This window comes from Tursiops truncatus, chromosome 11, assembly GCF_011762595.2.
Source record: "Tursiops truncatus isolate mTurTru1 chromosome 11, mTurTru1.mat.Y, whole genome shotgun sequence".
Taxonomy (NCBI): domain Eukaryota; kingdom Metazoa; phylum Chordata; class Mammalia; order Artiodactyla; family Delphinidae; genus Tursiops; species Tursiops truncatus.
Window position 1 is genome coordinate 18,776,266 of NC_047044.1, and position 13,334 is coordinate 18,789,599.

General features: G+C 42.4%; 1 protein-coding gene across 1 annotated transcript in view; it reads left to right on the top strand.

Annotated features, from left to right (window-relative positions):
• Positions 1–1,400: 1,400 nt before the first annotated feature.
• PAH (phenylalanine hydroxylase) overlaps positions 1,401–13,334 on the top strand; it is a 71,999-nt gene continuing 60,065 nt past the window's right edge. Inside the window, exons 1-2 of the mRNA XM_019952115.2 lie at positions 1,401–1,496; positions 8,857–8,964. Of these exons, the coding sequence (XP_019807674.1) occupies positions 1,437–1,496; positions 8,857–8,964 (168 nt within the window). The 5' untranslated portion in view covers positions 1,401–1,436. The remainder of the gene's footprint in view (positions 1,497–8,856; positions 8,965–13,334) is intronic.

Consider the following 13,334-nt stretch of genomic DNA (forward strand, 5'->3'; position numbering starts at 1 on the left):
AGGCTCAAAGAATCCTAAACAGCAACCCTTAAAGCCCCATTTTAAAGACAAAGAAACTGAGGCATGGACTTGACCAAAGTTAATCAGTGGTGGAATCAGGAGTTCATCTGTTTGTTTTGAATCCTGAATCTGAGATTTTTTTTCTCTTTTGGAAGGTGCTTGGTCATTCCGTCAAAGGATTATGGGAGGGGAGGGGGCGGATTTCTAGCAACCTCTATTATTGGCTTGTTTTCTCTTAGCCCATTGCCCTCTCCTGGCTAAATATTAGGCAGGCATTCAAGGTCTTGATGCCTTTGATTTTTTCACATCCTTTTTGAACTTCTGACTCTGCGGTGCTCTTTTATATTTTGTTTTGCCTGGTGGCAATGAATGCCTCGTCTCAGTTCCTGGGTCTGAAAAAACAGAGGTGAATGACATTTTCCTGCCTACTAGCCCATCTCCCTATTTTATTTTCTTCAGAAGGCTTAGCTCTGCCTAAACTTATTTATTTGTTTGTTTTCTGTCTCCCTCCCAGAATGACAGCACGGGTGTGGGCAGGAGGCAGGGTCCTCCACTTAATTCACTGCTGTATCCCCAGTACCACCTGGCATGCAACAGAGGGGTCCGCAGTAAGCATTTGTTGTTGCATACTTTTAAGCAATAACTTCTAGTTATGGAGTGTTTAACTATATGGCATGAACTGTACTAAGTGTTAAATGCATCACCTCATTCTTTCTCTTATCCACATTCTTAAAACACCCTGGCAAGACTGAGCTTGCGTCCTCTTCTGGGTGCTCCCAGCAGTGATGTAAACAGCTCCGGGACACATGGCTGCATTTCAACCCAGGTCGTTTATCTTATTATTCTCTTTGCTCCTTAGTCACTGTGCCCAGCGTTCACAACATCACCTATATGTGATGTTCTGAAGTCAGAGCACAAAAAAGGCAGTTTCCTTAGTGGTAACATAGAAAGGAATCCCCCCTCCCCCATCTCAGTTAAGATCTTGGCTCTCTTTCTTATAAAGGTTATCATCCGGCTGTCACAGGTTTACACCAATCGCAGAGAACCCGTGCCCAGGCTTCTGAGAGTCCCAGAAGTGCCAAACCTGTCTAATCGCCAGGGCACATTTGGCCCTGCGTTCTCTTGTTGGCCTTCCTCCATCCAAGGCGGGCAAGCCAAGTCCGTACTCCCCTCACCAGCCACACCCTCCCCGGCCCGCTCCCCCTGCCCCTCCCCTCCGAGCGGTCCAGGCGGGGGTGACCCGGAGCTCGCCGCGTCAGGACAACGCCCACCGGGGGCGTGACTGTGGCGGGTAAGCGCGGCAGGAGACACCTTGGAATCTCTCCTCCCTAACGCCAGGTTAAAAACCTCAGCACCACGTGCTGTTTGCACTGTTTGCAAACCCGCCTGCGACTGAAGCCCCAGAGCTCCGGAGACCGCACGCGCTGGGAGCTAGCATGTCAGCCGTGGTCCTGCAGAACGGAGGCTCGGTCAGGAAACTCAGCGACTTTGGACAGGTGAGCCAGGGCGGGCCTTAGCTGCGCAGGGAGGGGAGTTTGGCCCCCGGTGGAAAGAGGTCTGAGGAGTGTTGGGTTTTCCTACTCCCATGAGCTCACCAGGAATGCTGAATTCATTTGAAGATGATGAAAATGTCTAGGAAGTTGACAGATAACACGTGCTCAACAAATGTTTCCCAGTGAGAGGACATCTGTCCTGTGTGGCTTTCAGGGAAAGAGCACGGCTTGAGGAGCCAGGGAGCTGGCTTCCAGAGCTGCCACCAACTAGTTGCCTGTCTTTGGACAAATCACTGCCTGTATCTTCTGTAAACTGGTCCTTGACGATCTGGAGTGGCAGTTGGGGTCCATGCAGATCTGCTCTTCTTTGATGTTTATAACTGTTCTCAGCCAGGTATCAAAATGGCAAAATTATGAGAAATTGTAGCTTTTTTTCACCTTTGGGAGAAAATGGCGTTTGAAGACGTCTCACACTTACTCAGACCTGAGGAAGAAGAAAATTAAAAAGAGGGGAAAATGCACAAGAGTTAGCCTTGGACTTGGAATGTAAGAGAGCCCTAAATGTGGCAGGGATAATGTCCAGGGTGTATTCCGTTCGCTAGAACTTTTGCCTTTCCCTTGAGGTGAACAACTGCAGAATACACTCTTTAATCGACTGATCACACTCCCAGATTCTGGGGTTCAGACTTAAAGCCCAGCCCTGGGAGATAACGTGGGTCTAAGGCATCTGTCAACTGTAGGATTAGTGAGAACAATCTAGAGAACAGGGAGCCTGGAGAGCAGAGGATGATTGATGTTTTAGTATAACTAGAGACTGCAGAACTTTGGACTAACTTTTTTTGAGTCCTGAAAGAAAGACTTCCTTTGAAAATGGTACGTAGGGCTTGGGAGACAGAACTTCGTGTTGAAGAGGGATGGCATGGGCGTCAGATCCCAGAACAGATGCCAGCTTTGCCATCGTTTAGCTTCTGTGCTGCTGGCCGTGGGGCCCCCGTGACTATGGCGGGAGGTTAGGGGCAGCGATCTGGTTAGGGAGCTCTGGGGACTAAAGTTTTATTTGTAGAGCACTTAGAAGATGGAGAACCACAAATTGTCACTGTCGGTGACTGGGGGTAAAGAGGAGGGTTTAGAGAGTGCTCTGTAACACCCGTGTGTTGAAAGCAAGGGATTTAACTTTGCAGATCCTCAGATCTATTCATATGAAACATTGGAATAAAAATATGCACATTATAGAGTTAGTATGAGAATCAAGTGAAATAATGTCTATGAAGGTCTTAGCACACTTCCTGGAGCATAGGAAAATGCCAGGGGTGTCTAGCCAGAAATGATTTGTTTGTTCAACAAAATGCATCAGAACGTTGGCAGGAGGAACACACACTGAGTCAAGCACAGTGGCTGGTGGAGCTTTGCAGTGGTAAGATGCCAGACCTGGAGTTAGGAGTTGTGGGCTCTCATGTTTGGTTTACTGAAGCTATGTACTGGGAAGTCACCTAATCGGGCTGGAGAGGCTCAGTCTGGTATCTGTAAAATTGGGGGGGGGATGCGGATTTTGAACTAGAATAGTCTTCAGGACTCCTTCCAGCTCTGACAACCTGCAAAAAAGACACATTTATGAACAGAACACACTAGATGTAATCCTGACATAAGGCTGGTCTCCACCTGCGAGCACAACAATCCTGCGAAAGATGTTCAGCTCATTCATCCGCTCAACAAAGACTTACTGAGCACCTACTCTGAGCCAGGCACAGTAGAACCTCTGCCCTGATGAAAATTACATTCTTGTGGAGGAGACAGACAGTAAAAAAAAATTCACCAAATGAACATATACTTTCATGTAGAGATAAGTGCTGTAAAGAACATAGAACAGGGTGATGGATTAAAAGATTAAGGGAACTTAGAAATCACAGCTCTGAATGGCACAAAGCCAGGTTCAAACCCAGATGTGACTCCAACACCCTGTGTACTCCTCCACCACACTGCTTCCTCCTGCAGATAAATTCTGGAACACAGAGGCAGAGTATGTCCAAGGCAGGATGTCTGCATCTTGTTTTGGGGTGTCTTACACTGTAGATGTGTGTATGTATAATCACACATGTGAATACACACCTCCTCCCATGACCCCAAAAAGCACTACAATTGAAAGTCAGTGCCGCTGGAATATCCTTGCTGCAGATTAATTGCTGGTAATCGTGAAAACTGCTCTTCTCCAAAGATAACAGAATGTATTTATTAGACACAACCAAAGAGAATGTATTTCTATTGTTAAGGGTATTGCTCGGTGATCAAAATCCTTTCCTTCTTGGTTGCCAGTAAAGTTTTTTCTCCCTGCCCTCTTCCTTCTTTTCTAGTTTTGGAGCTACTTTTCTCTACCTTTATGCGTCCTGAGTGTACATGTCTTTCTAAGTCAACTCATATGTCTATTGGAAACAAATAAAGTATAGATTATGAGCCATTATAAACACGTTCTGGAAGAGGTTTGTCCAAGATCTCATGCTGATCCGCATAACAATGCTGGAATCGGAATCCACTCAAGGCCACACCATTTCACAAAATTCCATGGGCTTCCTTTCGTTTCAAGTCCCTCAAGCTTTGAAAAGGGGAGCTATTGTCCCAGTTGGGTCACTGCGGTGTGGATTAAGGATTTTGGAGTTGTTGGACCTGGGTTCACATGCAGACTCTGCCACTCGTTAGCTGAGTGTCCTTGGACAAGCCACTTAATCTTGCTGAGTGTATTCCTTCATTTTCAAAATAACAGCACCCATCTCATGGGGCGACTGTGAGGACTGAATAAACTATTAAATGTAAACTGTTTTTTTCTGCCAGTGCTAGTTTCTACCAATGGTGATGTTTACTAAACTGTAAAAAGTACCAGATATGGCTCTGGGCACATGGTGGGTACTCAGTCATGGCCGGCTCCACTTTCAATATTAATAACAATAAAGAGTAGAGCCTTATGGTAAATGTGAATTTGCAGACACAGATGAGAAAAGTCGTAATTAAAAAAAATAGGCTATATATGTATCAGTGGTTTCAAAATCTTGCATGGTTAAGAGTCCTCTGCGATGCTTTTGAAAATGCAGATTCTAAGATCCTACACCAAATATTCTGATTTGGTAGGTTTGGGTGGGGCCCAGGAATCTGCATCACGAGGTAATTTTGGAGTGGAGACCCAAGGAACACCCACTTAGAAACCCTGATCTAGAAAGTATATGGGGAGAATGACGAAAGTGAAAGGGGACAGACGTGGGTAAGGTATAGGCTGTTAAGAGTGGTATTGAGTAAGCTTCTGGTGATTGGACCAGAGTACAGCCCTTACTATGCAAGAAACAGAGCCTTTAATGTGGACATTGTGTCTATAGCAGAGGGAATTCTATAGAATGAATGACATTTAGGAGCCTGAGTTCTTTTTTTGTTAATTAATTAATTCTATTGAAGTATAGTTGATTCACAACGCTGTGCTAGTTCCTGCCGCACAGCAAAGTGATTCAGCCATACATATACATATATATTCTTTTCCATTATGGTTGATTGCAGGATACTGAATATAGTTCCCTGTGCTACACAGTAAGACATTGTTTATCCATGCCATATAGAATAGTTTGCATCTGCCAATCCCAAACTCTCAATCCATCCCTCCCCCACCCCCCTCTCCCCCTTGGCAACCACAAGTCTGTTCTCTATGTCTGTGAGTCTATTTCTATTTCTTGGAAGTTCATTTATGTCATATTTTAGATTCCACATATAAGTGATATCATATGGTATTTGTCTTTTTCTGTCTGACTTACTTCACTTAGTATGATAATCTTTAGATCCATCCATGTTGCTGCAAATGGCATTATTTCATTCTTTTCATGGCTGAGTAGTATTCCATTGTATATATATATATCACATCTTTGTGTTTTCTCCTTCATAACACTTCTTTTTTATTTCACTTTTTATTTTACATGGGAGTATAGTTGATTAACAATGTTGTGTTAGTTTCAGGTGTACAACAAAGTGATTCAGTTATACATATACAAGTATCTATTCTTTTTCAAATTCTTTTCCTAATTAGGTGTTACAGAGTATTGAGCAGAGTTCCCTGTGCTATACTGTAGGTCCTTGCTGGTTATCCATTTTAAATACAGCAGTGTGTACACGTCAATCCCAAACTCCCTAACTATCCCTTCCCCTCACCCTTCCCCCACTGGCAACCATAAGTTCATTCTCTAAGTCTGTGAGTCTGAAATAAGTTCATTTTTTTTAGATTCCACATATAAGCGATATCATACGATATTTCTCTTTCTCTGTCTGAATTTCTTCACTTAATATGACACTCTCTAGCTCCCATCCATGTTGCTGCAAATGGCATTATTTCATTCTTTTTAATGGCTGAGTAATATTCCATTGTGTATATGTACCACATCTTCTTTATCCATTCATCTGTTGATGGGCATTTAGGTGGTTTCCACGTCTTGGCTATTGTGAATAGTGCTGCTGTGAACATTGGCGTGCATGTATCTTTTCGAATTAGAGTTTTGTCTGGATACATGCCCAGGAGTGGGATTGCTGGATCATATGGCAATTCTATTTTTAGTTCTTTGAGGAAACTCCATACTGTTTTCCATAGCAGGAGCCTGAGTTCTTAATCTGCCACCCACTGCCTGTGTGATGATCTCAGGTGGCCCATAGTCTCCCCATCTGAAAAATGAGAGTGTGGAACTAGATGAACTCTTAAGACAAGTCCACCTCTTTGAGTCAATTATCAAGTCCCATGTGGGTACCAGAGGCCAAATGGAACAAACAGATCAAGGAGGGATTGTTCACTTTGGCTAAGGAGTACATAGGTTTTCTGAGAGAAGTGAGACCCAAGAGGGCTTTTGAGGATGGGGGAGAGGGAGGAATGCAGTGCATTTACTCTAATGAGGAGTTGAAAGGGCAAGGAGGAACCAGTTTTCTGGAGGGGAGGTTCCTGTGGGTGAAGCTCAGGAGGTGGGGTACTAAGGGGACTTTTGAATATCACAAAGAGGTCTTGTATCCTGTTGGCCACGGGGAGCCCCTAAAGAATACTGAGTAGAATAAGGACGCGAGCAAAATTCTGCTAGCAGGGCTCAATCACTGCAGATCACCAAGAGCTGGGTTATTGTGGCGGCAGTGGGAACCAAAGAAGGACCTGACCCCGAGAATCATTTCTGGAGAAGGTCAGACTGGACTTGGTCATTGGCTGGACACACACAGGAGTGGGAAAGTGGTGAATGACAGAGTTTCAAGCATGGTGCGTTCATGTCTGAATGGCCCCAGTCATAGGTGACACCATTGAGGTGTGTCAGAAATAGGCTCCCTCTCTTGGAGGCCAACAGGAGAGGAGAATGTTGCCAAGTGAATTAGAAATGGAAATCTTTTGTCATTTCAAGGAAACTGGAAAGAACTGAGGGCTCAGTGTCATCTCCTAGGAAGAAGACTGACATCAGAGACTGCTCTGCGTGTCTCTGGCAGGGTTTACTAGAGACGGAAGGTAGAGCAGAGCCTGCAGGAAGCTGTGATTCATGGACAGCATGCTGGGATCCAGTGGCATGGGTTCCACTGCTAACCATGCAACTCTGGACAAGTTACTTAACTTCTCTAAACCTTCATTTTGTCATCAATAAAAGGGGCACTTGGAAAGTAGTAAAACCTACTTTCTAGATTGTTATCAAAATTAAATGAGATAGGGCTTCCCTGGTGGCGCAGTGGTTGAGAGTCCGCCTGCCAATGCAGGGGACGCGGGTTCGTGCCCCGGTCCTGGAAGATCCCACGTGCCGCGGAGTGGCTGGGCCCGTGAGCCATGGCCGCTGAGCCTGCACGTCCGGAGCCTGTGCTCCGCAGCGGGAGAGGCCACAACAGTGAGATGCCCGCGTACCGCAAAAAAAAAAAAAATTAAATGAGATAATCCAAATCAAGTGCTTATTATAATATCTGGGACATTATAGGGGCTTTTAATGTACGGTAGATTAAAATAATTTTTAGAAAGATAATATCATGGTCCATATAAGGATATATAGCAGTTCAGTTTTGCAATTCATTTAAGGCTTCCTCTAATCACACTTGCTGATAATTCTGGTTCTTCCCCTGCACCTCTGTTTCAGGTAAGGTTCTGGGAAAATCTGAATTAAAAGAATTTCATCCTGAGGGTCATCCGTGTTCATACAGGGCTTATGATGCCAAGTCACTGAGACCCTGCCCAGCACAGCCTTCTCATGGAGATGATGTAACAGCCATTCTACTAATTTCATTAACTTGCTTACAAGAGAGTAACTGTTCTGCATGGGTTGTTTTTCTTTCCCCCAGTTTTAGGTATATGCTGTTTATTTGAAAGCACACATGGAACTCTATGTATTATTGTAAAACTTAATTTAACACTTAACTTTAAAATTTTAAAAGATTTTGGCAAACCCTTTCTGGAATGGCAACCCTAATCCCACCTTAATTTGCTGTCACAGGCATGTAGAAAGTTGCTAGATCCTTGACATTCTTTGCTGTTTGAAGGCATCCATCTTCCAATAAGTTATATATGTGCTCTTATGTACTTAGTGACTCTTTTTCAACAATTGGTATCTCAGACCCCAGCATCTGGGAACAAGTTTAATGTTCCCATGACATCTTTGCCAAAGGCCAAGAAATCATTCGTGGGTATTCTTAATATTTCCATCATTTTTACATATTTCTCTTAATATTATATTTAAACTATTTTATCTTTTTCATCATCTGAATACTGTTTTGACAGGGCTTGTCATGACTACAGATTAGCTTGCTTTCACACGTGAGGAAGTTAAGAAGCCTAAGCTATCCCAAAGTGTTCTGGTTGGTAAATGGAAGAGAGAGGATTCCAACCCATGTCTTTGGACTCAAAAGCCTGTGTGTGTTCTATTTTTAGTATTTTCCACCCTGTATTTCTCAATGTTTTCCTGGGACAATTATTGTACCATATTATACCACCTCTAAGATCTTTTTTAATTTATCTCGTATGTGTATGTGTATTTGAACTTCTGATGAATGGGGCATCCTCTCATTCATCTTTGTTTCTCTCAGAGCCCTAATTGTACCTAGCACTTGGTAGGTGCTCATTAAAAAGGCAGTGAATCTATAGTGTAACTGGTGACATTTGTGAATAATTAGAGCTTTCTAAAGTTGAAGTCTGATCTAAGAGCACCACTGAACATTTTACTTCCCTTGATTTACTTCTTTTCCGCCACACATATACTTCTGTAGAGAATATATGTAGCCCATTGCATTCCAAGACTTAACCAGAAGAGGAAGTTCATGCTCGCCTCTTCCTTGGAGGCTTCACAGGAATGAATTGCTGAGCTGTGAAAAACATTTTACCCAAATGCATTTAATCCTGTAGGAAACAAGCTACATTGAAGACAACTCCAATCAAAACAGTGCCATATCACTGATCTTCTCACTCAAAGAAGAAGTTGGTGCGCTGGCCAAAGTCTTACGTTTATTTGAGGTAAGTGCTTTATTCATTTCCACCTTGAATAATGGCATAGCAGACTTCTGTGTTATCTTCTAGTTTGATGTAGCGAAAAGGACATAGGATCTGGAATTGGAAGACTTGATTCTCAGCTTAGGCTCATACGTGACCCAACTGTGTGAACTTAGTTAAGTCTTTCATCCTCTCTGAGCTAAGGCTTCTCCATTTCATAATTAGGATCATTCACAATCACTGGCTGCACACCAGGAAGCCACTGTTGGACTCACTCTTCTTTCATCAAACTTTCCTTGAATTAATTACAGTCAAGCCTTCATGTTTGCGAGTCCTACATCCCTCGGATTCAACCAAAATTTCGATCTGGGTTTGGCTGAATCCGCAGGTATGCAGCCCATTGGTAGGGAGGGCAGACTGTATTCATTGTACCACGATTACCATCTTCTATAAGGGTCTTGAGCATCCGAGGATTTTGGTACCCATGGGGTCCTGGAACCGTTTCTGCATGGATACGGAAGGACACCTGTGCTATCCTCTCAGTGTTCCCGAAGCACTCTTTAACTTTTAACTGCAGCACTTATTTGCCTTGTGAAATGTATTCTGTTTGACCCCAGGATAGTTTCTTCAGGCAAGGAGCCTTGTGTGAGTCATCTTTGTGTCAGACTCAGTTTTTTTTTGTTTTTCTTTTAACATCTTTATTAGAGTATAATTGCTTTACAGTGTTGTGTTAGTTTCTGCTGTATAACAAAGTGAATCAGATATATGCATACGTATATCCCCATATCCCCTCCCTCTTGAGCCTCCCTCCCACCCTCCTTATCCCCCCCACCAGGTGGTCGCAAAGCACTGAGCTGATCTCTCTGTGCCATGTGGCTGCTTCCCACTAGCTATCTATTTTACATTTGGTAGTGTATATATGTCCATGCCACTCTCTCACTTCATCCCAGCTTACGCTTCTCCCTCCCCGTGTCCTCAAGTCCATTCTCTACATCTGCATCTTTATTCCTGTCCTGCCCCTAGGTTCATCAGAACCTTTTCTTTTTTTTTTAGATTCCATATATATGTGTTAGCATACGGTATTTGTTTTTCTCTTTCTGACTTACTTCACTCTGTATGACAGACTCTAGGTCCATCCATCTCACTACAAATAACTCAGTTTCATTTCTTTTTACGGCTGAGTAACATTCCGTTGTGTATATGTGCCACATCTTCTTTATCCATTCATCTGTTGATGGACACTTAGGTTGCTTCCACGTCCTGACTATTGTAAATAGTGCTGAAATGAACATTGTGGTACATGACTCTTTTTGAATTATGGTTTTCTCAGGGTATATGCCCAGTAGTGGGATTGCTGGCAGACTCAGTTTCAATATACATATTAAATGTTCAATTAAGAGTGAAATTTAATTTAAATATGAGCAAAGGAAATTAGACTTTTCAAAAACACTTTCGGGGGCTTCCATGGTGGCGCAGTGGTTAAGAATCCACCCACCAATGCAGGGGACATGGGTTCGAGCCCTGGTCTGGGAAGATCCCACATGCCGCAGAGCAGCTAAACCCATGTGCCACAACTGCTGAGCCTGCACTCTAGAGCCCACGAGCCACAACTACTGAAGCCCGCACACCTAGAGCCCGTGCTCCGCAGCAAGAGAAGCCACCGCAATGAGAAGTCCGCGCACCGCAACGAAGAGTAGCCCCTGCTCACCACAACTAGAGAAAGCCTGTGTGCAGCAATAAAGATCCAATGTAGCCCAAATTAATTTTAACAAGAAGGTCTTTAAAAACAAACAAACAAAAAACGACACTTTTGCCCTGGATTTTAAGAAGGAATATTTTTGAAGCAAGTAATTTTTCACCCCTAGTACTTTAATTAAATTCTACTTGGTGACTGCATACATAAATAGATGGAGAAGAGACCAATCTCCCAGGCAGAGGAATGCCAAATAATTTAAGTAGATCCTCTGGAGTCACAGAAGGAGAGCATAGCTCCCCACTCCTTAGGTCTGGGCCATGGAGAGTGACTTGATGAAATGGCCTTTTACCTCTGTGGCCTTCCTCCCCCAAACCCATAACCCCAGTCTAACCATGAGGAAAACATCAGGCAAACTCCAATTAAGGGACAGAATACAAAATACTTGACCAGTACTCTTCAAAACTGTCGAGGTCATCAAAAACAAAAAGTGTCTGAGAAGTTGTCACAGTGAAAAGGAACCTAAAGGGATATGACAGCTAAACATAATATAGTGTCCTGAGTGGGATTGTAGAGCAGAAAAAGGACATGAGATATAAACTGAAGAAATTCCAATAAAGTATGGTCTTTCGTTTGTGATAAGGTATCAACATTGGTTCATTAACTGTAACACTTGTTCCGTACTAATACAAGACATTAATATTCGGGGAAACCGGATATAGAGTATATGGGAATTCTCTGTACTATCCTCTCAATTTTTTCTGTAAATATAAAATTGATCTAAAAAATAGTCTATTTTAAAGAAATTAAACTTGGATATCCAAAAGGAGGAAGAAAATGTCTGCCTGAATGAGAGCAAGACATGAGTGTACAAAAGAGAGAGAGTGCTGTCTGAACGACAAGCTGGTTGTAAGATAGAATATATCCATAAAATGTAGGAATGTCACATTCTAGTCTTTGTGTTATACGGTTCATCAGCATTTTCCTCTTAAGAGGTCAGGCCGTAGTCAGGGTTAATAAATTAAGTAATAGTAAATTAACAGGATGTTTTCAACCTAATAAATAAGCCACAAGTAACTAAATTATGAGGATGAATGCACCCAAGGAGCATGGACTGTATGTGGGATGGTTGAATCCCAGAGTTCATTGACCTTGACCGGTTGTTTAACATGTGTGCCTTTGTTTACTCATCTATAAAGTAGGGCTAATGAACCATACCTCCCTGGGGCCATGAGATTTTATGTGCTATGTGAGATGCATGGTATGACCGAGCCCACAGATGATGCTCATACGATATCTATTCCTTTACTCTTTTCACGTGTGTTCTATGAAACCTATCAGAAATCTTTGAGAACATGTGAAGAGGAGAAAGATGACTAGAGACAGTCAAAAGCCTTGATTTAAAAATTTTTTTCCCAAAAAAGTAAAAAAAAAACACCCCCAAACTTAGAATGAATTACTTAGTATATTTTGTGAACATGTATAGCAAATGGCAATGACCAAGAGTCAGGGCAGCGCCATTAAAGAAAAGCAGAGTTACTTAGTAGAACCAAAAGATTATGGTGGCCACAGTGTATTTGTGTACTTCATGTCTTTCATGGTATCTGAACGAGATGGAGAAGTAAGTGTTAGATAAAATTACAGACAAACCCTTTAAACTGTGTAGTTGACACTAAACTTCTAGACCATATAAAATGAAATCAAAGGTAATAGATGGCAAAAAAAGAAAGAAAAAGAAACAGGAAAAATCTAAACTACACTTTTGGACAGTGTTTTCTAAGCAATATTCTGTTGAATGCCACAAGTTAGTAGATGTTTTACTAGAGAGTTACAAGGGTAAATATGGCTAAAAAATTCTGTGTCTAGATTTTGGAGAGCCATCATGCCTGTGAAAATATTAAAGACCATGGAAAGCCCTGCAGAGTGGAAACCTTTTCAATGCTATCTTACTCAGAATTTCCCAGACATTTTTGGTCATGGAACCTTGTTCAAGAAAGACCTATTACCATTTTGCAGGCACTAGTGTTCCACTGAACTTATGCTATTTTAGACTTAGGAGCTCCAGACTATCAGTTATAACCTAGGTTTGGGACCCTGAGGAGTAGAACAGCATTGGGATTAAGACTATGTTGTCTGGAACAAAACTGTTTCGGTTGAAAAACCAGTTGTGCCACATGTGAGCTGGGTCACCTTAGGAAAGTTACTTACCCTCTTGGTGGCTTATTTCCTCATTTTTCAAATGAAGGTAATAATAAGCTTGCTTTGTAGGGCTGTTGTGAAAATTAAATGAATTAATACATGCAAAGTACTTATTAAAGTATCTGGCACATAGTAAGAGCTCAATAAATGTTTGCTCTCATTATTTCTATGCACCCTAATTTTGGAGAGTCATGGAGCATCAGAGACTCTTAAATTCTTAGCTCTATGAGAGCCACAACAGTGAGAGGCCGCATACCACAAAAAAAAAAAAAAAAAGGATTAACGGGACTTCCCTGGTTGTCCAGTGGGTAAGATGCCGCACTCCCAATGCAGGGGGCCCAAGTTTGATCCCTGGTCAGGGAACGAGATCCTGCTTCCATGCCGCAACTAAGAAGCCCGCATGCCTCAAGTAAGACCTGGTGCAGACAAAATAAATACATAATAAATAAATTATTTAATTAATTTTTTTTTAATAAAAGGATTAAGTTTAATTGGCTTGAAG